This window comes from Oncorhynchus gorbuscha, linkage group LG06, assembly GCF_021184085.1.
Source record: "Oncorhynchus gorbuscha isolate QuinsamMale2020 ecotype Even-year linkage group LG06, OgorEven_v1.0, whole genome shotgun sequence".
NCBI classification, from domain to species: Eukaryota; Metazoa; Chordata; class Actinopteri; order Salmoniformes; family Salmonidae; genus Oncorhynchus; species Oncorhynchus gorbuscha.
In genome coordinates, this window is record NC_060178.1 from 75,871,412 (window position 1) to 75,898,127 (window position 26,716).

At 42.6% G+C, this 26,716-nt stretch overlaps 1 protein-coding gene across 1 annotated transcript; it reads left to right on the plus strand.

Annotated features, from left to right (window-relative positions):
- The first annotated feature begins 508 nt into the window (after nucleotides 1-508).
- On the plus strand, nucleotides 509-26,684 carry LOC124038334 (28S ribosomal protein S5, mitochondrial-like). The gene is made up of 11 exons (XM_046354091.1): nucleotides 509-617; nucleotides 4,943-5,080; nucleotides 7,825-7,950; nucleotides 8,672-8,905; nucleotides 15,276-15,310; nucleotides 22,289-22,379; nucleotides 22,759-22,805; nucleotides 23,768-23,825; nucleotides 25,134-25,196; nucleotides 25,795-25,931; nucleotides 26,074-26,684. Exons 1-11 carry the CDS (start codon nucleotides 539-541, stop codon nucleotides 26,296-26,298), a joined length of 1,233 nt encoding a protein of 410 aa, XP_046210047.1. The 5' UTR covers nucleotides 509-538; the 3' UTR covers nucleotides 26,299-26,684.
- The last annotated feature ends 32 nt before the right edge of the window (nucleotides 26,685-26,716 follow it).

Here is a 26,716-nt window from a genome sequence, read left to right on the forward strand (position 1 = left end):
CCTAACAGTATTCAGTACAGTATTTCATGGCCATGGTACTAAGACTGATTAGACTGTACCAGATTTTAAGTTCCCCTCTGCAAGGCCCCCCTTAGCCTTGTAAATTTTCCCAATTGTAAATTAAGATTTGTCTGTATTCTTTCCCTTTAAAGAATAAAAATCTATAGAAATTAGCATTTAAAACCTGATAAAAATGTGCAAATGTGTCACAAATAGCCAGAAGAAATCGAGCTCATTTATTTGTACAGCTATTTCACACTGAATAATAGGGTTAGAGTATATGCCATCCCACCCAATAATTATTAACCAGTCAGCCCTATACCAATATCAGATGTTGGACAGATGTAGCCTATGCCGTAAAATCAAAACACTGTACTTCATTAGCTATAACTTTCATTACATTTCATATTAGCTTTCATCTAAATGCATTTTAAACATATTTCCCTGTAGTTTATCAATAATGTAACGTTATCTCGTTTCCCAATTAAACAAACTCAATCATATTCATTCTATACAGGCACATCTCAGCCTGCCTGTTATGCTATTCAGGACCTTTCTCAACATCAAGATGGCGGCGTCCATACGGGTGTGTTGTGCCCTCCGAATTACGCTGGGAGGTGAATATATTTCCTAAATTACACATTTCTGTCACACAGATGTTTTACACAAAATCGGCCCTAGAATATGTAATCGGATTTTATACTGAACTGTGCAGTCTATTGGAATAATGTATATTTTCATGGACAAATTCTGCACACTATGCTATGGCTAATACTAGCTAGCTATAGCTTGTCATCCTCGGCTTGTCATTTAGCCAGACAGCCAGCTAGCTATGTAAACTAACCATTCCATCACAATGGGATTCTTATCCGTATTTCCTTTGGATCGCTTTCTGATGAATGCCTGGTCCATCGCGTGACGACAATGACTAGTTGCCTAGGCCTCTGGATAAGAGCGTCTGCTAAATGACTTAAATGTAAATGTAAATGGGCCAGGGGTATTCAACCGGGGGTCGACGAAGGTACTGCACGGAGTCCGCAAAAATGTGAATAAATAAAAAAGTGGTGAAAGGTTCAATGTTTTTATGAATATTGCTAGAAACAACATAATAAACGAATTTTGAATTACATACCTATACTAGAAAAAACAGTATCTTCTAATCACCTTTTATTTCTCAAATAATTTTTTTGCAAATTAGAGTTGCTACTGTCTTTGGTATTACACTGGAGTGTCTGACATAGGCTTTGAAAAAGCACCCGCGAATTGGCTACCAGTGTGGCAAGTCCGGCTGGCTACCAGTAAGCTTTCTTGACTTGGACATAAATGTTTGCCTACACATGGCTAACATTTGTTTAACCCGCTAAACAGCTGCTGTTGGCGAAAATGTGTTTTGAGTTACCTTTCTAGCTACTAGGTTATGTAAGAGTTTACAGTTCTTCTAATTTATAATGTGGGGAGGTCAAAATAATGAGAAACTTTTTACAAAATGAATTTTAAAATGTTGGTTGCTTCTCCTTGCTGTTATCATTCCACTGATGAGAAGACAAGACTTTAATAGTTTTTTTGCTAATGTATTATGGGGGTTGACGGTTTGCCTGGGAGGGGGTGCTGAGGAATATTTCTGTCTGTAATAAAGTACTTTAGTAGGGAAAACTCATTTGGATTGGCTGATGGTTGGGCCTATGCCCACCCATTGTCATGAAATTCATAGGATAGTGGCAAATTAATTGATTTGAATTAACTGATTTCCTTCTATGAACTGTAACTCAGTAAAATCTTTGAAATTGTTGCATATTGTGTGTTGTATTTTTGTTCAGTATATATTCACGTCTATTTGTCCTAATCTTTAGCCTCATCTGGGATATACTCACCGGACAGTTTATTAGGTACACCCATCTATTACTACGTCGTACCTCGCGTTGTCTCCAGAAAAGCATGAATTCTTCGGCGTATTCTACAATATGTCGGAAACATTCCACAGTGATATTGGTCCATGCTGACGTGAACAGCCTGTTCCGTCTCATCCCAAAGATGCTGTATTGCTTGAGGTCTGAGGACTGTGCAGGCCACTCAAGTAAACTGAGCTCGCTTATCATGTTCCAGGCAATGTTTTTCCGCTCCTCAATTGTCCAGTGTTGGATATCGCGTATCCACTGAAGCCGCTTCTTCTTGTTTTTAGCTGATAGTAGTGGAACCCGGTCTGGTTATCTGCTGCAATAGCAGCAGGGTCGATGAGTTGTGCGTTCTGAGATGTCGTTCTGCACACCACTGGTGTACTGTGCCATTATGTCTGTTTGTGGCCTGCCTGTTAGCTTGCACGATATTTCCCATTCTCTTTTTTTGTGTGTATTTTGCATCATTCTCGGTAAACCCTACACAAGCCCAGGGAGGCGGATGTTTCTGAGACACTCGAACCTGGCACCGACGTTCATACCATGCTCAAAGTCACTTAAGTCCCATGTTTTGCCTATTCTAACGTTAAATTGAACAGTAACTGAATGCCTGTATGCCTGCTTTATATAGTAAGCCATGGCCACATGACTAATAAACTGTCTGGTGAGTGTATTTCATCACACAGACAAACAGCCATAGTGAAGGAAGTTTACATAGTGCATAAAACATTGCCACCAGAGGAGCTTATTTCTCTGCTCCGGAGAGATCGCAGGTAGTTGTTCAGAAGGCTCTGGAGGTCCATGGAATATTCTCTCTGTAGCAAATGTAGCAAGATGGATAGAGATACTGAATACACTGGAACGAGAGCGAGCTATAAGGGTGCCTTACAATCACACAAATGAATGTCAGTGTTTCCCTTATATGCACTTAGCAGCGGCGTACCGCCATTGGAGGGAGGAATCATTTTCAGGATGCTAAAAGTTTTCAGTGTATACTTACAGTTAGCAAGACATTTGTGGAGTGGTTGAAAAACAAGTTTTAATGACTCCAACCAAAGTCTATATAAACTTCTGACTTCAACTCTAAATGGCTAAAACCAGATAAATTGTCATAAATATAATGTATAAATATTTTTTTAAACAAGATCATCTTTGAGAACTATCACCAAAATAAGAAAAAATAGACAGGGAGAATAAAACATTCCAGAAATATCATGACATCGATGCGGTAAAGAGTTCAATAGAATGCAGACCGTGGGGATGGAAGAAGGATACCGGATCGGTGCAAATTCAACAAATCTAACAAATTGGATATTCGTCAAACCCATCATGAATTGTATTTGATTTGATTCATGTATTGTAACAGGTCCACAATGTGGATAATGAAGTTGGATTTTGATATGTTTTTTTTTGCTGCATAACATCATCATCACCAATCAACTGCATTACAGTAAAACGACTTTGGCTACCAACACCGATTTCTGTATTTTTGCTAGGGACTTCTAAATGTTATTAGAAGCCCCTTTTCAGCTTTAGAAGAAGTGACTGCTAAATTCTAACTCCTGTTCCTATAAGCTGGTAGCATAGCAAAAATACAGAAATCGCTGTTGGTTGCCAAAGTCGTTTTACTGTAATGCAGTTGATTGGTGATGATGGCGTGAATATATATTGGGGTTGACATCCATAGAAGCATTATATTCAGATTTGTGTGAAATACACATACAATGCATTCGGAAACTATTCAGACCCCTTCACTTTTTCCACATTTTGTTATGTAAATAACTAAAAAAATAAATAACTGAAATACCATATTTACATAATTATTCAGACCCTTTGCTATTGAGCTCAGGTGCATCCTGTTTCCATTGATCATCCTTGAGATGTTTTTATAACTTGATTGGAGTCCACCTGTGGTAAATTCAATTGATTGGACATGATTTGGAAAGGCGTACACTTGTCTATATAAGGTCCCACAGTTGACAGTGCATTTCAGAGCAAAAACCAAGCCATGAGGTTGAAGGAATTGCCCATAGAGCTCTAAGACAGGATTGCTGTTGAGGCACAGATCTGGGAAAGAGTACCAAAAAATGTCTGCAGCATTGAAGCTCCCTAAGAACACAGTGGCCTCCATCATTCTTAAATGGAAGCAGTTTGGAACCACCACGACTCTTCCTAGAGCAGGACGCACAGCCAAACTGAACAATCAGGGGAGAAGGGCCTTGGTCAGGGAGGTGACCAGGAATCCGATGGTCACACATCCTGTGGGGATGTTTTTCAGCAGCAGGGACAGGGACACTAGTCGGAATGGAGGTAAAGATGAACAGAGCAAAGTACAGAGTGATCCTTGATGAAAACCTGCTCCAGAGCGCTCAGGACCTCAGACAGGGCAAAGCATCTTCTAACAGGACAACGACTCTAAGCACACAGCCAAGACAATGCAGGAGTGGCATCGGAACAAGTCTGAATGTCCTTGAGTGGCCCAGCCAGAGCCCGGACTTGATCCTGAGAGAACATCTCTGGCGAGAACTGAAAATAGCTGTGCAGTGACACTCCACATCCAGCCTGACAGAGCTTGAGAGGATCTGCAGAGAAGAATGGGAGAAACTCCCCAAATACAGTGTAGCGATATACCCAAGAAGACTCGAGGCTGTAATCACTGCCAATAAAAAAAACTGTTTTTACTTTGTCATTATGGGGTATTGTGTGTAGATTGATGAGGGGGGAAACAATTTAATCCATTCTAGAATAATGTAACAAAATGTGGAAAAAGTAAAGAGTTCTGAATACTTTCCAGAGGGACTGTACATGTGATTCTGGATGACAACATAAAGATGTTTGTTTTCAACATTAGGGATATTTTCCTAAACAAGTTAAATCCGCTTCGTGTTTTGTTTCCCACGATACTAACGAGTATCGCGATACTGATATCGTCCCGGACCTGTCATTAACACCCAGAATAAACAAGACAGGATCATTTGCATTAGCTGATTTATAACTGTTCTAGGTAATTTTACACTAGTAAATGGCATTACCTCTATGCTGTGTTTCAGGGGTAGCACCACTTCGGACAGCAGGGGGCGCCCTGCCTCTCTCTTACCTAGCCAGACCCACTGCCTCTCTATATACTGCTACTCCACCAGCCCCTGCTACCTGGATACAGACCAGACATAGCAGTTTCTTCAACAAACGTAAGTGCTGATGTTCCCTAACACTCAAGAGTCGATAGAGCACCTATATTGAAGCTTTCCAATCAATAAAATCATTGTCATTATCAGCTAAGCTCTTCAAGTGAACAAATCAAGTCATTATTTGCTGTCATCAGCTCTGACGTGGTCAACCCTCGCAAAAATGTTGCTGATATTCACAATGCTAATCATCTCTGACTCGGATCTGGTCTACGAATGTAATATCTTGATACTACCCCAGTATTACCACAGGCAGCACTATAATATAGGCTTAACTACTTGAGCGTTTTAATAGGACTCACATAAAATGGCCTGAGCTCACTAAGTGATACCTATCCACAGTGGTTGAACCTGTCAAATGCAGAGCTTCCACAGGAAGGTGTGTGTCTATCAGCGCAACACAGCAGTGGCAGGCAGCCACGCTATTTCCTGCAGCGTCTCACTGAGATAATTACTCATGCTGCATCTGTCACCACCAGCTCCATCTCAGCCAATGCGTGGAAACCCCAAAACACCCACCATTCCTCCCACTTTATTAACCTGCCACCTTCAGTTGACACTCTCAGCACATATTTCTATTTGCCGTGTACATACTCAAGATAAATTGTTACTTTGATTGCTTTGTATCATCATACTTTGCTTTGGTGTATAATGATGTTTCGGAACACTTTTTTTAAAGATTTAGTTGACAAATGATTTTTTAGCAATGGGTTTTCACAATTGACTGACATCCATTTGAACTGCTTTGGTTCTTTTTTTGATAGGAAAAGGTCCACTTTTCCACAAGATGTGGAATTGCAGAATTATCACTAGATTCTATGTTACCTTTAGTTAGTTACCTTTATCACATAAGTTGAGCTAAAAACCTAGGCTGATGTGATGCTGGGTTTACTAATGTAAAAGATGAGGGAAATGAATTGTCCCAGTGGGACTCAAATGATTGTTTCTCTGCCTGACGCCAGGCGCTCTAATAGCTGGTCGTGGCAGCCTAACACAGGATCATTACTACTGCGAAGGAAAGATGCTGACTGACTGGCTGGTGGCAGAGCAGATGCTGCTGATGCATATATATATATATTTTTTTTAAATTGTAGAATCACATAATGGTGTCAGACATCTTGAGTGGCCAGCTTTACTGACTGGCCACAGAGAAGGAATCAAGGGAGAAGGGAAAACAGGGTCCCTCTGCTTGTACATGGTGTCAATGTAAGAACTGTTGTGAAAAGGTATCACTGAGTGATGAACTTTTCAACAGACCTCTGCTGGAGGTGCTCGGTGCTTTGAAGGTAATATTTTCACAAGTTCATGACATTGTTGGAGATGAGCTGGAATCGTTTTGTTGAATACTCAGAACTCTGTTCAGAACTGTTCAGAGTTCATGTTTGATTATACTTAGTCTCTGAACAAACGTTACTGGATTAGAAATGCAGAATGCCTGTTAGCTGCTTTAGTTTGCGTCCTATTTTAAGTCTTGTAGCAAATAAGTCTCCTTGCCATGGGCAAAGTGAGGGAAAACAAACTTGCATGCTGAGAGGGAAGCCTGGCCTGTTCTTCTGCCTTTCAACTTGTTTGTATACCTCATCCCTGTAGTGGCATGACTGGCATCTGTTGTAGCATGGTTGTGCCATCCAAAAGGAGAGATGGAGGAAAATCATCAAAGTTGGTGTGCATTGGCACCCCAGGAGTGAGACTATTGAAGCGCTCCAAGCTGCCAGCATAGGTTAGTTTTTTTTTGATTGACTGGTAGTATTGTTAAGTGCATTGATCTAGAATGGATTCATTTCCATACTATCTATCTAGGTCTAGGACTCCCTTTTCAGACTTTCCTCACAGCGAGGACATGAGATTTAGCCTCAAGCAAGGTTTGGCTCTTTGACAATCATAGCTTTTATTGGCCTAGTGCCTTGTTGCTTTGCTGTAGTAGAAAGCTCCATTAAATTCTCAAACACACTAGTTACATCTCCCTTCACATGCTTTAATTAACTCCTAATCGATTCTCTGTGCGGCACCGAGCATCTCCTTGTAAATCCTTGAGAAGCGAGCAGCCCGGCTGAAAATAGATTTTATTTGGGAAAAACAAACTAGCATTCTCGCTCTCTGAGTAATAGCAGGTGTTTGTTTGCTGGAATGCATAGTGCGCTCTAGCAGGTTTGATTAGTGTATGACTGTAGATGCAGATTGGAATTTCTGGGCTCTTTTGTTGGTAGTCGATCCCAGTCTTGTTGCAGAGAGATTGTGCTGCTTCTGTAAACTAAAGTCGAAAAAAATTTTGTACTTGCAAATAGTAATATTATGCCGACTGTGTTTAGACACTCAGGACCGTGAGGACAAGGGCGGCCTGTAGCAACGTTAAAACTAGTTTCCTTGTTTACTTTCTCGGTCTGGACAAGTAAAGCTACATCAAAGAGAAGGTTCAATATATTTCAAACTCTTTTTAGCGTTCTAATTTTCTATTCCTAGAGTTTTGTAGGTAGGTAAAATATATATATATATATATATATATATATATATATATATATATATATAGGCTAAGATGATCCCTGGTCGTGACCCCACTCTCTGAGTGTCTCATGGGGAGTGAGATATGCAAAAAACACATTTCCATTTCACACCACACACACGTGTACAGGTGTGTGAAACAGGACAAATATAAGCACCCCCTTTTTAAATATCTTTTTTTTTAAATGCTGCATTGAGGTTGTCAGATTTGGCAATTAAATTCCCCTTTCTGTGTGTTATCATTGCAGTGACAGCAGAGGAGCTTTGGAGGGGAGTTCTGGCAGAGACTGGTGCCGGTGCTCGAAAGGGCCGAGGGAAGAGGACCAAGAGGAAGATGAAGAAGGATCTGAACCGAGGCCAGAATATCGGAGAGGGTATGATGGATATATTGTTTTAGATCTATTTCATTCATAGTTATTTATATATCCCTGTAACCCAAACATTTGACTTTGTTGGGGAAAGAGTAAACCCACTACGATTGGTTGGTATCATGTATCTATTTTTGTCTTTAAGGCCAAACCTGAATTCGAGTTTGAATATTGGTGGCTAAAGTTTGATCTGAATTTCCTTATGCTAATGGGCAGTAGACTATTCATCTGTTACCAGTAGTATTTGAATGAATTACATTAATTTACAATTAACAGATTAGTCCTCTTTCTCTTTTCATCTATCTCAGTGCCGTTTAAAAAGTGGAAATTCATTGAGTGTTTTATTGCTGAGCTGTCTGCGGTCCAGTCAGTCTCCCTCTTTCTTTTCTGGCCCTGTTCAAATCCATCAAACCCTACAGATGTGACAAGATTGTGTAATCAGTACCGCATTGGAAGAGAATAGGCATGACTTCTCTTCCAATGTTCTTGTGTTTTTTGTCTGCACCTCGTCACACTGGTTGAAGTGCTGTCTACTCCCTGTAATCATTGCCCCATTTCTCCCGCCTGTGTGTGTGTCTCTGAAGACTATTCTTTATACAGTCTGTAACGTATAATAAAGTTGAAGTTAGTGCTCCGTTCGAGTTGAGTTAGTGCAGTGGAGCGTTTAGGACAAATGAATGCTCCTTCCCATAACAAACCCCCTACCCTCTCTCTGTCTCTCTCTCAGGACGCGGGGGGTTCCTGTGGCCGGGGTTGAACTCTCCCATCCTGAAGAGCGGGACCATACAGATCATGTCTCGCCGCGGGGAGTCAGAGCAACAGGAACTGCAGGCAGAGCTTCTGCGACAGCGCGACGAATGGGATCGCAGGAGGAAGATGAGGGTGAAGAGGGAGCGAGGGTGGACTGGCAACTCCTGGGGCGGCATCAGTCTGGGGCCCCCTGACCCTGGACCCAACGGAGGTACTGCGCGTGTAAAGCATGCACATTAGGGATGTAACGATTTCCCCAATACACATTGGTCCCCGGTTCAAATGTTTAAAATATGAGCGATCCAAATGTAGCATGCATCGTTAAGAAAATAGATTAAATGTTATGAATTGGTTGTTTTTTGCTCGAAATTACTTTTTTTCTTCCTTCCGAAAATACCTAATCTTCTGTGACGACTGCGTCCCCTCCTTCAGTGTCAAACTAAGCATGTCATTATGTTGACAGTTATTGATTTAGAAGTCATTATGCATGCTGAACAACCCCAGGCAATACCAATAGCCTAGTCAAACTGCACACTGAGCAACGAGAGGTAGGCCTATTCCTGATTTGGCACATACAGTGCCTTTGGAAAGTATTCAGACCCTTTGACTTTTACCACATTTTGTTACGGTACAGCCTTATTCTAAAATGGATTAAATACCAAAAAAATCATACGCAATCTACACACAATACCCAATAATGACAAAGCGAAAACAGGTTTTTTGAATTTTTTGTAAATGTATTAAATACTGAAATTAAATACTGAAATACTTTTATATAACATTTCAGACACTTTTATTATGAGACTCAATTTCGACATTGAGCTCATCTGCATCCTGTTTCCATTGGTCATCCTTGAGATGTTTCCATGACTTGATTGGAGTCCACCTGAGGTAAATTCAATTGATTGGACATGATTTGGAAAGGCACACACCTGTCTATATAATGTCCCACAGTCGATAGTTCATGTCAGATCAAAAATCAAGCCATGAGGTTGAAGGAATTGTCCGTAGAGCTCCGAGACAGGTTTGTGTTGAGGCAAAGATCTTTGGAAGGGTACCAAAAAATGTCTGCGCCATCGAAGGTCCCAGAGAACACAGTGGCCCCCATCATTCTTAAATGGAAGCTGTTTGGAACCACCAAGACTTTTCTTAGAGCTGGCTGCCTGCCCAAACTGTGCAATCGGGGGAGAAGGGCTTTGGTCCAGGAGGTGAACCTTTCAGAAGGACAACCATCTCTGCAGCACTCCACCAATCAGGCCTTTATGGTAGAGTGGCCAGACGAACGCCACTCCGTAAAAGCACATGACAGCCCGCTTGGAGTTTGCCAAAAGCCACCTAAAGATTTCGACCATGAGAAACAAGATTCTCTGGTCTGATGAAACCAAGATTGAACTCTTTGGCCTGAATGCCAAGCGTCACATCTGGAGAAAACCTGGCACCATCCCTACGGTGAAGCGTGGTGGGAGCATCATGCTGTGGGGATGTCTTTTCTGTTTCGGGGACTGGGAGACTAGTCAGGATCGAGGCAAAGATGAACGGAGCACAGAGAGATCCTTGATGAAAACCTGCTCCAGAGAGCTCAGGACTGTTCACCTTCCAACATGACAATGACCGTAAGCACACGGCCAAAACAATGCATGAGTGGCTTTGGGACAAGTCTCTGAATGTCCTTGAGTGGCACCACCAGGCAAAGGGTGGCTACTCTGAAGAATCTCAAATATAAAATATATTTAAATTTGTTTAACCCTTTTTTTTGTTACTACATCATTCCATATGTGCTATTTCATGGTTTTGATATCTTCACAATTATTCTACAATGTAGAAAATAGTCAAAATAAAGAATAACCCTGGAATGAGTAGGTGTCCAAACGTTGACTGGTACTGTATAAGAAAGTGATGTCTGGATTTTACATTTTTTATAAATTTGCAATAAAATATTTTTAAAAATAAACTAGTTTTGCTTTGTCATTGTGGGGTATTGTGTAACGAAAACGATTGAATCAATTTTAGAACAAGGCTGTAACATAAATTGTGTAAAAAGTCAAGGGGTGAGGCCTCTCCCGGGTGTCGCAGTGGTCTAAGGCACTGCATTGCAGTGCTAGCTGTGGCACCAGAGACTCTGGGTTCGAGCCCAGGCTCTATCGCAGCCGGCCGCGACCGGGAGGTCCATGGGGCGTCGCACAATTGGCCTAGCGTCGTCCGGGTTAGGGAGGGTTTGGCCGGTAGGGATGTCCTTGTCTCATCGCGCACTAGCGAATCCTGTGGCGGGCAGGGCGCAGTGCACACTAACCAGGTCGCCAGCTTCCGGGTTGGATGTGCGCTGTGTTAAGAAGCAGTGCGGCTTGGTTGGGTTGTGTATCGGAGGGCGCATGGCTTTCGACCTTCGTCTCTCCCGAGCCCGTACGGGAGTTGTAGCGATGAGACAAGATAGTAGCTACTAACAATTGGATACCACGAAAAGGGGATAAAATTCAACAACAACAAAATAGTCAAGGGGTCTGAATACTTTCTGAAGGCACGTTCAGCATTCAAATCTTTGTAAAATGGCTCACGCAATATTAAGCTCTGGAGCAGGTTTTCATCAAGGATCTCTCCGTCCATCTTTGCCTCGATCCTGACTAGTCTACCAGTCCCTGCCACTGAAAAGACACCCCCACAGTTGAGTGACAACCATGTATTATTATTATTTTTTTGCTGGAGACACAACTCTCATCTGGCTATAGGTAGACTACATGCTGATCGGGCCTTACATTAGATTTTATTTAGATTGTTCAGGTTCACCATTGTTTCAAGCAACACTACCCAAACTGTCAGTGTGTATATATGGTCATTTTTATATATATAAAGGGTAAAGTTGATAATTTCGTAGCGAGGTCCGCGATCACTTTTGTTACCCGCACTGCATGGTCAAAGTGGAAGAAGAGACTCACTCCGAGCCTGTCAACTTCCAAACGGTCTTAACCATTCGATTATGAGACGGGGGGTGAAATCCAAAGTTGTGCTCTGTATAATGGGTGATGGTGATTTCAGATCAAAAGTGTATGTGCGGGGGGGGGGGGGTAAAAGGCAAACATTGCCCCCTAACTGACAGTGGGGTGGTAGATGCTCAGTGCCACGCCCCCCCCCCCCACACACACACACACGTCAGCTCAGAAAGATCCAGCACAAAGGCCCAGCTCATGAGCTCCATCAACAGCAGATTTACATTTCGAATGGAGAATGAATGCGTTTATGCAACAAATGTTGACTCGTTTCCCTAATCAGATCAACTTACACCAAATCGTTTCAAACCAAAACATATCGTTCCTGTATTGTATGGAAGCCCATGTTTCTAGATACGTATCGAATCGTTTTAAAAGGGAAAGATGCACATTCCTAGTGCACATACTTTGAAGGCCTGTTTTTCCATCAAACATCAATCACTATTCTTGTGTAGTAGCATTGCTTTGGATCAGATTGAATATTGTTGCTACGTTATTGAAGCAAAGAGCTCTGTATTCATCATACACACTCTGACTTGCTTCCATATGTCACCTCTGGCCTAGCTGTACTATAGTAATGACCGAGCGTATTCCTCCAGCCACACACATTCACAACACTGGGCCATTTCTCCCAGCATTCTATCGGCTCTGGTAATCAATACCCCTGGTGGTAGTGAAATGGCAGGTTGGGTCACTCTTTTCCTTCTGAAAGCTCCAAATGCCAACAGCCTCCACAACTCGGCGCCTTTCAAACGCTGCACCACACGGTAAAGGCTCAATCCACTGGGGAGAGCACAGCCCGTACCTCTGTCTGGAAAGGGCAAATGTCACCTGGAGCTAGCAGTTTCCTGCTTGACGTCCTGAGAGCCAACCGAGCCTAGCGAAACACAATGAAAGGCCAGACAGACTGACAGGTCTCTTTCCCACTAGAGACCCTTCCCCTCCCACCAACCCTCTCCAACACTAAGGCTAACCAAAACGTGATGATTTAAATTCATTATATATAAACAATATTTCTATGAAATTATCAACAAAAAACTTTGAGATTATTTTGATCAAGTCTTTGTTGTTTAAAATGATGTTTGAGATCAAGGCCTGTTGATAGATTCTAGAGCAAGTGTAAAAGTCATTTTAAAGGAGGAAGGATGAGCGGGGCCGTCTGTAGGTCTGAGGGATAGTCCTGCATGCAGGCCCATTAGCACCTCATGACTGATGGAGAGCAAGATTTAACAGGAGGGACAGTGCGGCTTTGTCCACATTTAGAAAGTAATCCCTCTACCACCCACTCACCCTCTCTCGTTTCTCAGCTCTGTCCATCTGGCTCTTCACCCCTCCGAGGGACATCTTATTTAGGGCTTGGAATACTAAAGTAGTCAATAAGCTTAAACATTCAGAACTGCAGAACTTGAGAATATAAGTAAGTTGCCTGAGTAACATATTGATGGTGTTCCTCTGTCATAGAGTTCTCTTTCAGTTGTGTCTTCACACTGTCTCTGCATCCCCTCAGCTCCCTGTGAGAGAAACACTGGTATCAAATGGGTATTGTTCACCTGCCTCTCCAACCTTTCCTCATCCCCCCCTCCTCCCCCACCCCTACCACTGTTACTACGGTAACACACCACAGACAGAACCATTTCTGTTGAATTGTCGTCCTCACACCGCACGGCCAGGATTTATTTGTTACATACACTACCGTTCAAAATGTTGGGGTCACTTAGAAATGTCCTTGTTTAAAAAAAAAAAAAAAAAACTTTTTTTGTCCATTAAAATAACATTAAATTGATCAGAAATACAGTGTAGACATTGATAATGTAAATTACTATTGTATCTGGAAACGGCTTATTTTTAATGGAATATCTACATAGGCGTACAGAGGCCCATTGTTCCAATGGCACGTTGTGTTAGCTAATCCAAGTTTTTCATTTTAAAATGCTAAATGATCATTTAGAAAACCCTTTTACAATTATGTTAGCACAGCTGAAAACTGTTGTCCTGATTAAAGAAGCAATAAAACTGGCCTTTAGAGTAGTTGAGTATCTGGAGCATGCGCTCTTCTTTGTAGGGAGTAGTACACAGCGTTGTATAAGATCTTCAGTTTCTTGGCTATTTCTCGCATGGAATAGCCATCATTTCTCAGAAGGAGAAAAGACTGACAAGTTTCAGAAGAAAGTTATTTGTTTCTGGCCATTTTGAGCCTGTAATCAAACCCACACATGCTGATGCTCTAGATACTCAACTACTCTAAAGAAGGCCAGTGTTATTGCTTCTTTAATCAGGACAACATTTTTCAGCTGTGCTAACATAATTGTAAAAGGGTTTTCTAATGATCAATTAGCATTTTAAAACGATAAACTTGGATTAGCTAACACAACGTGCCATTGGAACACAGGAGTGATGGTTGCTGATAATGGGCCTCTGTACGCCTATGTAGATACTGCCATTTCCAGCAACAGTAGTCAAATACATGTATTTCTGATAAATTTGATATTTTAATGGACAAAAAATGTGCTTTTCTTTCAAATCAAGGACATTTCTAAGTGATCCCAAACTTTTAACGGGTAGTGTATATTTATTTCCTCCACTCTTCTGGGCTGGGTTGGTTATTACATTTCCTGCCTTCCGATTGCGCTCTCTCTGTCTGCTAGTCACCACAGTGATGGATTACCATGCGATGGCGTGGACGGGTACCTAAATCACAGCTCTGGATAGGAGCTGGGAACGCTTTACCTTCGACCTTCATCCTCCTCTTTCTCATGCTAGGGTTACCCCACCTCCTCACAGATCCCTTCACCAAGCCCCGCTCTTAAATCCAGGAAATGTCCTGTCGCCGCCTGTCTCTGTTAGAATCCCTTGTTAGAGTATTGAGGGAATGACTGACACGTTGCTGTTGGCAAACCTGAGCTAAATCACTGACAGATTTACCTTACTGGATTTATTTACCTCTCATCAAAAGTGGAAAAATGAATCCTCTTATGGTGACCTACTGTAAAACCTTCCATTTAAACTAGTCCCATGTAGTGAACGTCATGTGTTTGTTAACAATTTGTTTTGGATTTCTATGGGTTTACCACAGACATTCTCTACTGTTTCAGCGATGGAGTACACTAATAAGCAAGTCTGATTTACCCATGCCATCAAATAAGTCAATAAACCCTTTCCCCTCTCCCTCTGAGAAGTCTGCCTCATCACCCCTTTATTTGTTTCACTAAAAGCAGACTGCTAATTTGCTTGGATCAGCTCTGAGAGTTGCTTCTCTGGCTCCTATTACACATGTAATCTAAGGCTAATTTGTTTGGATTGAATTTGCCTCATAAACCCAATCAGCACAGGTGAACCTTGTCATGTTTAGTGTCTGATAGAAGGTGATGTTGCAGATTAACAGTATACAATCAGAGGTATTCACATTGGGGAAACAGGGACTTTATCAGTCCAAATAGTTATTCTCATAAAGGTCATATAAAATGTATATTTAAAAAAAGTTACATATATTGTTTATTGGAAACTGTAACCTGAGTTAACATGTCATGCCTCTGGAAGTCACCTTTTACCTCCATGTTACTCTGTTTTTTTACTAACTTATTTTCCCTTCTTTTCTTTTAGAGACTTACGATGACTTTGACTCCCGAGTGATCGAGGTGAGTGCTCTTCAAATACTAACCCAAAATGTTGGAATCGGTTACCATGGTATTAACCCAGCCCAAAAGGGTATGTCGGCGCATCTAGCAAAGTCTGTAGTTTTGAAAAAGCAGGGCAGACACAATGCAGTAGCGTAGTGCTATTTGGTGGCTTTGAAGAAAAGTGGATGGGATCCCTTTGATGGTTGATGTTCCCGGGACTTGGGAGAGCTGGGTTTGATCCGTGGAGGCTGGCTTGGAGTCTGTCTTGAGTGTCCTCTGCTGCTTGCCGTACCTCCTTGCTCGGTGAGGAACAGCACCCAGTTGAGGAGCTGGGTGCCGACGGGCCTCTGAACCTCCCTGATCGAAGAACATGACCCACGGCTGAACTCACCGGGCTAAGACGCAGAGATGAACAGGAGAGGATATGACCATGGAGCGCACGCACACAAACCACAGTCATGCTATAGTCAGTGTATTAGACACGGTGTGGAAAAATGAATCGTATGTTTACACTCACCGATACGTCTCACCTCGACATGCATCACTCCTACTAGGGCACAAACTGAAGGTTGGTTGGGGGGGGCTATATGAAATGTCAACCCACCTTCCACCCTCCAAACATAGAGCATAACATGATTCCACTTGCATGCTCTCTGTCTCCCAAAGGACTGTTCTATGCCATGGTTGCATGAGAGAGACATAGGCATAGCCATGTTGTCAACACAGAGGTCTCACTGCAACTCAACCCACCTAACTGAGGAAATGATGTCATTTTCTATTTTGGTAAATGGAGGAAAGTAGGGTGATATGAATATGGTGGCGATATGGATATTACTAACACGTTATCAGGGGCACCCCTCTGAGAGGATATTGGAATATAGACGTAGTCGATTACAAAACACTTTGATAAACAGATTAACAAGCCAACCGTCACCCAAAACAAACTCCTCGCCATCATCATCAATCCTCATTATGTGGCAGAGAGAGAGAAGAGGGGCTACAGCGATTCAAGGGTTACGTTTAGCTTTCCCATCCAGTCGGAAGAGATCTCATGGTAATGATGGTCTTTCCATTTAGGCTAATTTAATAAAAATTGATGTTGTGGAGGGCCCAAACAAACAGGGACCATCCATAGAGTTTTTCAAAAGAGCTGAAGAATGGGATTTGGTATAAAGGTTCATTAAGTAAAATTGACGGCAGTATGGGTATAAGGTCAGTTGTTATAATGAGGAGTGTCATGTGTATTTATAAGGGATGTATGCAGGCTCTATTTTTAATCTAGCTACCTTTATGTGGTTTACTCATCGCTGTTTCCCAGTGACAGTGTAGAAGTAGTACCATAAACTGTCCAGTCGATGGCAAGGTGTTCAAAGCACTGAAAATACGCATTCTGTGAGCATAATTACTTTGTATGGATCAGAATCATCTTATCTGAATATTTTCTGAAAAAACGGCTCAAAAACAGCCAGATTGATCTGATCCTGAATTGCAAAAAAAGAGGATTCATTTTGAAAACCTGGGCCTAGTGATGTGATACACAGAGCTACTGAAGTCCATCCCAAGGCATTAAGCCGTTGTAATAAAGTCCATTTACACCTGCCGCAATGGACCTGCACCGCATTTCCTTTTTACTATGTAATTCCACAGTGATTCTTAAGGGGTAGGCGAATTGGTTGCCATTTGAATTTTTCATCCCCGAGTTAAGGTGCATAATGCATTTTGGATTGTTTTTGAGGGTCAAGTTGCCGTTTGAAATGTCTGCGGGTATCAGGTTTAAGATGGATAACATGGGTCTGAGAATGCTGCAGTCCTCTCCATTTCAGTCCTCTCCATTTCAGTCCTCTCCATTGTACTCCCTCTCCTTCTCTTTTTCCCAAAGTGAGTGCTAGACCCCCCTACTCTCAGCATGATGCTACAGTCCACATTAGATCATCTCCGTGACCCTTGAGCCACTAATAGATGCGGTAAAAGGGTCAATTGAACTCGACCAAAACAATGGAATTTGCCATGGAAACGCTGGAGGTAAAGAGACGTGGGGCAAAGATAGTCTCCTCATTGCCCCCCAGAAAAAAAATCTATATTTTAGGCTATTGTTTATATGTGTATTTTTCACTATGTTGAGGTAAAAAAATCTGAGTATTATTCTTGTATGGATGTCAACCCCAACACATGTTCATGTCATTGTTGCCAATTAACTGCATTACAGTTGAAAACAACTTTGACTACCATCAATGATTTCTTTATGCTAGCTATGCTACCATCTTATACGAACGGGAGTTAGCATTACCAGTCACTTCTTCTAAACCTGAAAAGTGTTATGTTAAGTAGCAAAACCGAAGCACATTGTGGGCTTGTTATAATAGAGAAATCAATACGGATTTGATGAATATCCACTTTGTTAGATCAGGTTTGTTGAATGTGAGCCAATCTGGTCAACCTCTGCGTTCCATTGTCTCCCTTACCACATCTGTGTTTGTTCTGTTCTAAAGACACTACTGCCTGACCAGGTTTTACACACCTCCCTTTTCCAATCTGTCAATCATGTCCCTGAGCTGTGATTGACCAGTAAGCGGCTGAATGGTGTAGCAAGCCACCTGGCAGATGTTTAGTTGGCTGATGAGGCATTTGGATGAAGTCCAGAGCAGCGATGTCCCTATATCTCTGTTTCTCCGAGATAGAGCAATGCTGTGATTTGTTTTCTTAACATGGTGGTGATATTTATTTTGAATCTGAACATTAGGCTGAGTACTTGACATTCCCTTCAAAGCCTGGCAGGCTGATTAAAGCATTCATTCCTTAACATGTGAGCTGTGGTTGCCTGTACAGTATTTACCATCTTCTTCAACATAAAGGTACCGCTACAGATTTCTCTTGACTTGGAGACAGAGAGGGAAAAGTGTTGGGAAAATAGAGAGTTAAGATGAAAGGAGCGAAATGAGGGGATGTGAAGGAACGCGATGGATGTTTCTCTTGCGTAAGAGATTTTGCTCGAATGGCCTTAGAGGTCCATGTCGGCCTACTGTTCTGTGTTGTTGCTGTATGTCCTGCGTTCATTCTGTTTAGACAGCATTATGACAGCTGTATTCAGAGGTTGGGCATGTGTTGGGCCCAGTGCCCAGCTGTCATATATCATAATGCGGTCAGCATTGACCCAGGCCTGCAGCAATCAACTAATTAAATATGTCCTGCATTCATTGCACTGATAATCCTCCCCAGCCTCTGCATGTGCTCCTCTTTACATAAATAATACAGAGCCACAGACACTCGTGTCCCCCGGAAACTGATGGATCAGTTTATGAGTTCCATCTCCCTATAAATATACATGAATTATATGAAATGCTTCCTGGAAAAGGGGAGGATTTCTTCCCAAGGACAATAGCACCATGTCATTAGTTAGTCAGTGGGTTGGGACAGGAGAGTGCACTTCCATAGGAGATGGCCTGGCTCCAATGGCACGGAGACTCAGGCCTCTCACAAATCATTTCATTAAAAGGGGATGAATACCATTACGGATGTATTGTATAACTACTAGCTACACAACCTTCAAAGTATCCCCAAAAGTCAAAGATTTGTTTTAAAAGATGCACCACTCTTGCAGTAGAATGGAATGTGTGCTTTGTGTTAATCCATTCCATACAGTAGCTCAGTGATTCTCCAGTATGCACATAGTGAAGTGGTGTACTGTGTGTGGTCCATTAGTCCTGTGTAGCCAACATGGCTCACTGTTTATAGTACTACATTGTTAATTATAAACTGGGCGATTCTAGCCCTGAATGCTGATTGGCTGAAAGCTGTGGTATATCAGACTGTATAACACAGGTATGACAAAATGTATTTTTACTGCTCTTATTACATTGGTAACCAGTTTATAATAGCAATAAGGCACCTCGGGTTTGTGATATATGGCCAATATACCACGGCTAAGGGCTTTATCCAGGAACTCTGCATTGCGTCGTACGTAAGAACAGCCCTTAGCCGTGGTATAATGGCCATATACCACACCTCCTCAGGCTTAATCAACAAATAGCAGCAGGGTTGAGTTAAATCTTCCTCCACAGTCCAGGGATGTATTCAATCCACCGATTCTTTTGCAAAATGTTTTTTAAATGGAAGCAAACGAAACGGGTAGGACCTACCTGAATTTGTCCAACAGAAACTCTCCAATAGTTTGCTTCCATTTTGGTTCTTAAACAGTAAACAGTTTCCCTAAAACACCACTGATGAGTCCCGCCATGACACTCAGCACCAGCTCCTCTAAGATATCACTTCCCATCTCTGCCTCGCATTGCACTGGGAAACTTTCATTTTATGACTTCATGCATGTTTAACTATTGCAATTATGTTTTCTGCGATGCAATTTGCCAGGGCACCCGCTAACTCGAGTTAAATAAGTATGAGGGTTCTAGAGACAATGTTGGTTCCTAATTGTATCCGGGTGAATAGAAAACAGTTCTCTGCGACTTCGTAATAAGCAGCAAATGGCAACAAGAATATAATGGCAAAGTGGCTTAACGACACTGCCAATACATTAGCTTGCAACTGGAGCTCTCGTTGTCTGACTCTCTCTCTTGCTATTCCCCCCCCTCTCTCTCTCTTTCTCTCTCCCTCCCTCTCTGTGGGTCTAAACACATTCACATTGGGAGTCATGTTTTTATAGTGGGATACCCAGCTGTTATGGTTTCCTCCTTTTTGTTGGGTTTTTAGCAGGCTTTTAATGCTTTTAATGTATTGCTGTAATGAGAGCTCTTTCTTTCCCATGTGCGCACACATACACGCCTACCTACCTACCTACCTACCTACCTACCTACCTACCTACCTACCTACCTACCTACCTACCTACCTACCTACCTACCTACCTTCAAACAGACAGGATCTGCAGTGGGGTTATGTCTCTCTGGCTGGCCACTCGCAGTTCCCTGTCACATAGGGAACAGCTGGCCCGCAAAGGCTCATAACCCACCTAGACAGGGGGGCACAAAGGGGAACTTCTGAAGTCGGTGTTGTTGAGTTATGAGCAGAGTTCTGTTGGACCGGTACCAGCTCTACATCTGTTCTGTCCTAGTTCTGTCTGTGACTGCTGTGAGCCCTGGGAGGATCTCTTACTATCCAGCTGTACCAGCTCCCATGGGGGGAGGGAAAGAGTGGAGAGATTGAATTGGATGAGGGTACTAGTAGGATGGGTTAGGGTGTGATGGGGTTAGTAACCTAGTAGTAGTGGACGGGGTAGGCTAGGACTGGGTGAATAAGCTGTGTGTATGCAGATAAACGTTTCACGGTTAGTCTACGCCTGTTTTACGATGCACATTCTTTTAACCTTTTTATTTAACTAGGCAAAATGGTTAAGAACATTCTTATTTACAATAACGGACAATCCCGGGTGACGCTGGGCCAATTCTGCGCCGCCCTATGGGACTCCCAATCACGACCCCATGTGATACAGCCTGGATACAATGTGATTTGGTGTGTGTGTGTTGGGGGAGGGGAGTTGGTGCATGATAATTATTCTATACCTCCCTCTCGTTTTCCCTCTCTAGCTTATGTATCTGCCTCTCAATCTCATCTCTCACTGGTCTCTCTTTAATCCTGTCTATTTAACCTCTAAAGAGTCTCTTACCCATCTTGCCACTCATTTTTCCCTCTTCTGGGTTTGACCGGAAAAGGGGGAAAGCTGTCATGGTTTCTTCCATGTCTTATCAAACATCTCCACATCACACTGAAGAGCATTGACACTTATTGTACACACTAAAACTTTCTGGATGTACTGTAGGTAGCCCAGGAGTACACTAGTATCACATCCAGTCTACCACATGGAGGGGCCAGGAGTTTTTCTCCAGGGAAACAAACTCCGGAAAAAAATCCCCTCCGTGTAACCTCACACTCACATGCACACACACATAATCAAACATGTTTATTCTTGTTTACTGCTTATATTATGTACAATTATAATTCATTTGCTTTGTTTTAACTGCTCGAACACACTCTTTTATTTGTTTTACTTGCATCTGTGGTGTGGTTTTCCTATAAACCCTTTTGGGCTTCTCACCTGTGCACCGTCTTTACCGGTTTCATTTTTTGGTCTGTACAGTTTTGTCTCACTTAATTTCTTTGGTGCGAATAAATAAAACCGAAAATGGTGGCAGTGATGGTCTATATCAGAGGATATTGTCTCAGTATGTTTGCCGTGTGTGTTCTTGTGCGTCTGTGTGTGTGTTAAATGTATGTTCTATGTCAATGTGTTTGTGTGTTACTGGTGTGAATGTGTGTAGAGCAGCCGTTGTCTCTCCTCCAGTGCTGTATGTATGGCTAACCCTTAGCTCTGAAATATGCTCCCACTGCCCCCTGCTGCCTCCAATGTCACACTGCAGCTCGTAAATCTGTCCGGAAGGAGGGGAACAGAGTGAAAGGACAGGGAAGGCAGCACTCGTCTGTCTATACCGATCGATGGGAGGCAATTAAATCTTGAGAGGGTGTCTAGGAGGGATGAGATGGGCTGTTTCCCTTAGGAGCAAACCCACAGACCATCTCCAGACACCGGCAGGAACTTTACTCAGTCAAAACATCGGACACAAAGTGGACACTGGCGACTGGGGCCTTGAAGGAAAGGTCAATCCCTCTTAAAAAGCCAAAGGTTTAATAAGGTGCTACCTGCATTATTTTTGATAGCAATTAATCATTTGTTCGTTTGACTATACTCTGGTCTGTTTTTTCCATAGGACTTTTAGGAGGAAAGCAATTACAAAGAGAGGGAATACGTTTATCACCAAATCTAATGAACCTGGGGCCTGCCTCCCTTTAGTTCTGCCCCAGGGCCCATCCTCTGTTTTATAATAGCATGTATATGGAATTCACTGACATTCTGTCTCCCATAAATACATGTTTCACATTGTTCTGGTCTGCAGTAATGGGTGTTTTTTGTTCAGACTGTCCTGTAGGTGTCAGTCTAAGCTATTTTAACCTGGTGGTGGTTGTTTGAGTTTCAAGTTTTATTATTGACAGGTGAAGAGCGTGTTCAACATGACAGCCAAAGAGGGCCGGAAGAGGTCCATCAGCTGCCTGGTAGCTGTTGGCAATGGGAACGGGGCAGCAGGTGAGTCCAAAGCCCTGCTGAAGAGTAGCTCCAGGGAGAAGTGGTGGCTACTCCTGAGCTAGCTACACTCAGGTTGCAAAGCCTCTCTACTTTTTCCTCCGTGTGGCATTCGAAAGCTTTCAGTTCACTGAGACAGATGAGCGAGCCAGAAGTGTCTTTCATGGATTGGAAAGGGACTGGTTTATCTGTAGAAGCTGTCAGCTTAATGAATTATTAAAAATGTAAAAAAGATCAAGTGACAGCAGCATGAAAAGATGAACCATAAAGCAATTAGATATGGATACTATGACAGGCAGTGATGCTGATGTGGATGAAACCAAAAACATAATTCTTAAGATTATATATTTTTGTATACTTATTTCCATCTTTTCTCCTGCAGGTTTTGCCTTGGGTAAGGCGGCAGACCGTCAAACTGCACTGAGAAAGGTAAAATGTTTCCCTGTTACCTGGAAAATACCCATACTGGCACTCTACAGCAGGGCTGCCCAACCCTCTTCTTGGAGATCTACTGTCCTGTAGGTTTTCAGTCCAACCCTCTTCCTGGAGATCTACTGTCCTGTAGGTTTTCAGTCCAACCCTCTTCCTGGAGATCTACTGTCCTGTAGGTTTTCAGTCCAACCCTCTTCCTGGAGATCTACTGTCCTGTAGGTTTTCAGTCCAACCCTCTTCCTGGAGATTTACTGTCCTGTTGGCTTTCAGTCCAACCCTCTTCCTGGAGATCTACTGTCCTGTAGGTTTTCAGTCCAACCCTCTTCCTGGAGATTTACTGTCCTGTAGGTTTTCAGTACAACCCTCTTCCTGGAGATCTACTGTCCTGTAGATTTTCAGTCCAACCCTAATTTAGCATATCTGATTCAGCTAGTTAAGGTCTTGTTGAGCAGCTAATTAGTAGAATCAGGTGTGTTAGATTCAGATTGGACTGAAACCCACAGGATGGTAGATCTCCAGGAAGAGGGTTGGACTGAAAACCCACAGGATGGTAGATCTCCAGGAAGAGGGTTGGACTGAAACCCACATGATTGTAGATCTCCAGGAAGAGGGTTGGACTGAAACCCACAGGATGGTAGATCTCCAGGAAAAGGGTTGGACTGAAAACCCACAGGATGGTAGATCTCCAGGAAGAGGGTAGGACTGAAAACCCACAGGATGGTAGATCTCCAGGAAGAGGGTTGGACTGAAAACCCACAGGATGGTAGATCTCCAGGAAGAGGGTAGGACTGAAACCCACAGGATGGTAGATCTCCAGGAAGAGGGTAGGACTGAAACCCACAGGATGGTAGATCTCCAGGAAGAGGGTTGGGCAGCCCTGTTATACAGTACGTGTTCATTAATGGAAGTGGTTGTGTTGAAATGTGGATACACTGACAATGGTCTTCTTACCATAACAGGCAAAGAACCGAGCAGTGCACTATTTGTACTACATTGAGAGATACAACGACCACACTAGTAAGTCACTATTTTTGTGGGAGGGTCTCTGCGTGCATTGAGTTTGAGGGTGAGATCAGAATGTTTGAGGCTTCCTCTCTCATCCTTCTTACTCCTCAATCTCCTCTTGGCCCATTCAGACACAGGGCTGTTGAATAGGGATCTGTTCTGGCTAACATGGTTTTTTTGCTTACTGTCTGAACAGCGAACCAGGCTTGTTCTATGCAAACACTTGTACTGCAAGTGAGCGAGCTGAAATGATATCTTTGCTATTCCGTCAGCATAGACTAATCAAACTATGTCAACGGTAGTCATGTTGCTAAAGGCTTTCTGCAGAGGAGCTGTTGCTACAAATCGGTAGATCAAAGAGAAGTGTTTTCACTCTAGGGGTTTGGGCATATTTCTCTTGTTGTAAGTTTGTGTCTGTGAGTGACACACACACACACACACACACACACACACACACACACACACACACACACACACACACACACACACACACACACACACACACACACACTGAAAGAGGCTGTTCCTAACAGGCCCAGACCTACTGCAGCAGCTACTGTAAATGTTCTGTTCTGTGGGTGATGGGTTCGTGACCCAGTCTAACACAGGCTGGCTCTTTGACTGCCATCACTAACCCACACAGTTACATTTGCTCAAGGCTCTGACTCACCATCCAAGGTTCATCAGGAGTAGGGTTGCAAATAAAGGGTATATTACTGGTAACTTTGAAAGTTTATCGGTAATCTTCAAGTTTTTTTTATTGTATTTTTGGGGTACTTCAGATTGTCACAGGTGTCTAATTATCTCTGGCCCGCTCTCTGACATTATCACATCAAATGAAATGTATCAAATAATCAAATAAGATGATTGTAAAAAAAAAAGCTGTAAAACATTATCTTAAATATAAACCATCAACTTAGAGGGTTTCAGCATGAAATATCCTTTATTTGTTTTTACAAACTTTTATAATCTATACTATGTTAATATGTATTTGTTGTCAATGTTTTAACATAAAAACAGTCAATATTTGGAAGAGTTGCAGAGTTAATTTAAAAAAAAAAAATTGTTGATTAGATGCTTTTTTTCATTAATTAGGCAGTTATTCAAGTATAATTTACCAATGTTACCATAGATTACTTGTTAATTACCAAATTAGCGATAGTCACTGGTAGTTTTACAACCCTAATCAGGAGAAATCAGAAAATGCCCCCTATTCACTACTTAGTGCACTTTTTTTGGCAAGAGGTAAAGTGCAGGACAGGCTGGGATGAACTGACAGCTGGGTTGACTTTGATGGTTTGTTTCTTCTGTTTTTAACAGTTTACCATGATATCAATTCCACTTTCAAGAGGACTACCCTACTCATGAAGAAACAGCATAAAGGTATAGTAGAGAGGGGGGTGTTCAGGGCTGCCCCTAACAGAATGTGTTCCACCTAAAAGAGCAACAAGTTGATCAGAGTTGAACTGAGTGCACTGAGAAATGATACCATGACAATGCTGCTCTCATACCCTATACACAAACACACACAGTCTCTCTGATACTGTTCACATAGACACAGTCACAAATCTATTCACTCACACAAAGGAACCCACACATCTCTCTCTCATTTACGCCCTGTCATGTAAACCGCCTAAGAGGCAGTTGGGGTCTTGTGTAAAGGATTATGAAACTCCAGTGTAGTTGTGACACTGGCTTTTGGAGTAGTATCCAGTCAGACCTTTGTCCTCACTCACAACACTAGTGTTAGTGTCTGTTCCCCAGTCTTAGACTCAAGCGATGTAGGCACAACCTCTCCTAAATATATCACTTATCAGAGATTAGTTTGGTGTCAGTTAATACTCTTAACCGTGCATGTTTTTCATGTCTATGAGTATATGTGCTTCTGTGAATGTCATTTGTTTGCAATGGAAGAGTCATTGACAACACCGTGATAGGCATGGAGGTTGGCTACTAGTCTGACTAGTCTGTCTCTCTCTAGGTTACGGACTACACTGTCACCGTGCGGTCATCACCATCGGTAAACTGATTGGTATAGAGGACATGTACGCCAAGGTAGAGGGCTCCGTCAACCTGCTTAACATCACCAGGGCTCTGTTCACCGGACTGGCTAATCAGGTGAGCCGTTGTCAACATCGTCAGGGAGACCTGCTGGCTCTGGTCAATCGCAGGAAATCTTCCTGCAAAAACATAGACGAGCTCTAAACACACGCACACAGACACTGCTTTAGACTAACCCTCTCCCCTTCTCTCTGTGTAGGAGACCCACCAGTCCCTGGCTGAAAAGAAGCAGCTCCACGTGGTCGAGTTTCAGCCGGAGCGCGGGCCCCTGCCCCTCATCGTGGCCACCCCTAAGAAGGGTGTGCGACCCGACCCTGAACCTGAGGAGGAGATCCCCAACACGCGGCTCAACTGGGACGACGTCCGTGCCTCTCAGGGCATGAAACGCTCTGTCTGGGCCGGGCTCAAGAGGACCATCTGGTGACCACAACACAACCATAACAGTAGACCCGCCCTATGGACCAGTTGAGATAGGTTGGGGTGATGTTTGGTTGGGTTCAGGTTGTTGGGTTGAGAGTGTTACTAGAAAGGAAGCCTGTCTCTCAGGCATCATACGACTCGTAAGATTGGACCCCAGTGGAAATAACATCATCAAACCGAGACATTTACTGAATGCATATGTATAGCATCATGACTTAGTATTTCACCAAAGGTTGTGAAATACTCCCAAAAGAGTTTCACATCTAAACAGTTTAATTCAACCAGTGGATATTTTAGGCTCTGTAAGTATAGTGCTGTTTCAAAATCACTTGTTCATGTGACATTGCTGAAAATCTGAGCTGTCTAATTAAACATTGAAACTCTCCAAAATGGTTTGTGTTGTGAAGTATTGCTTTTGAAAG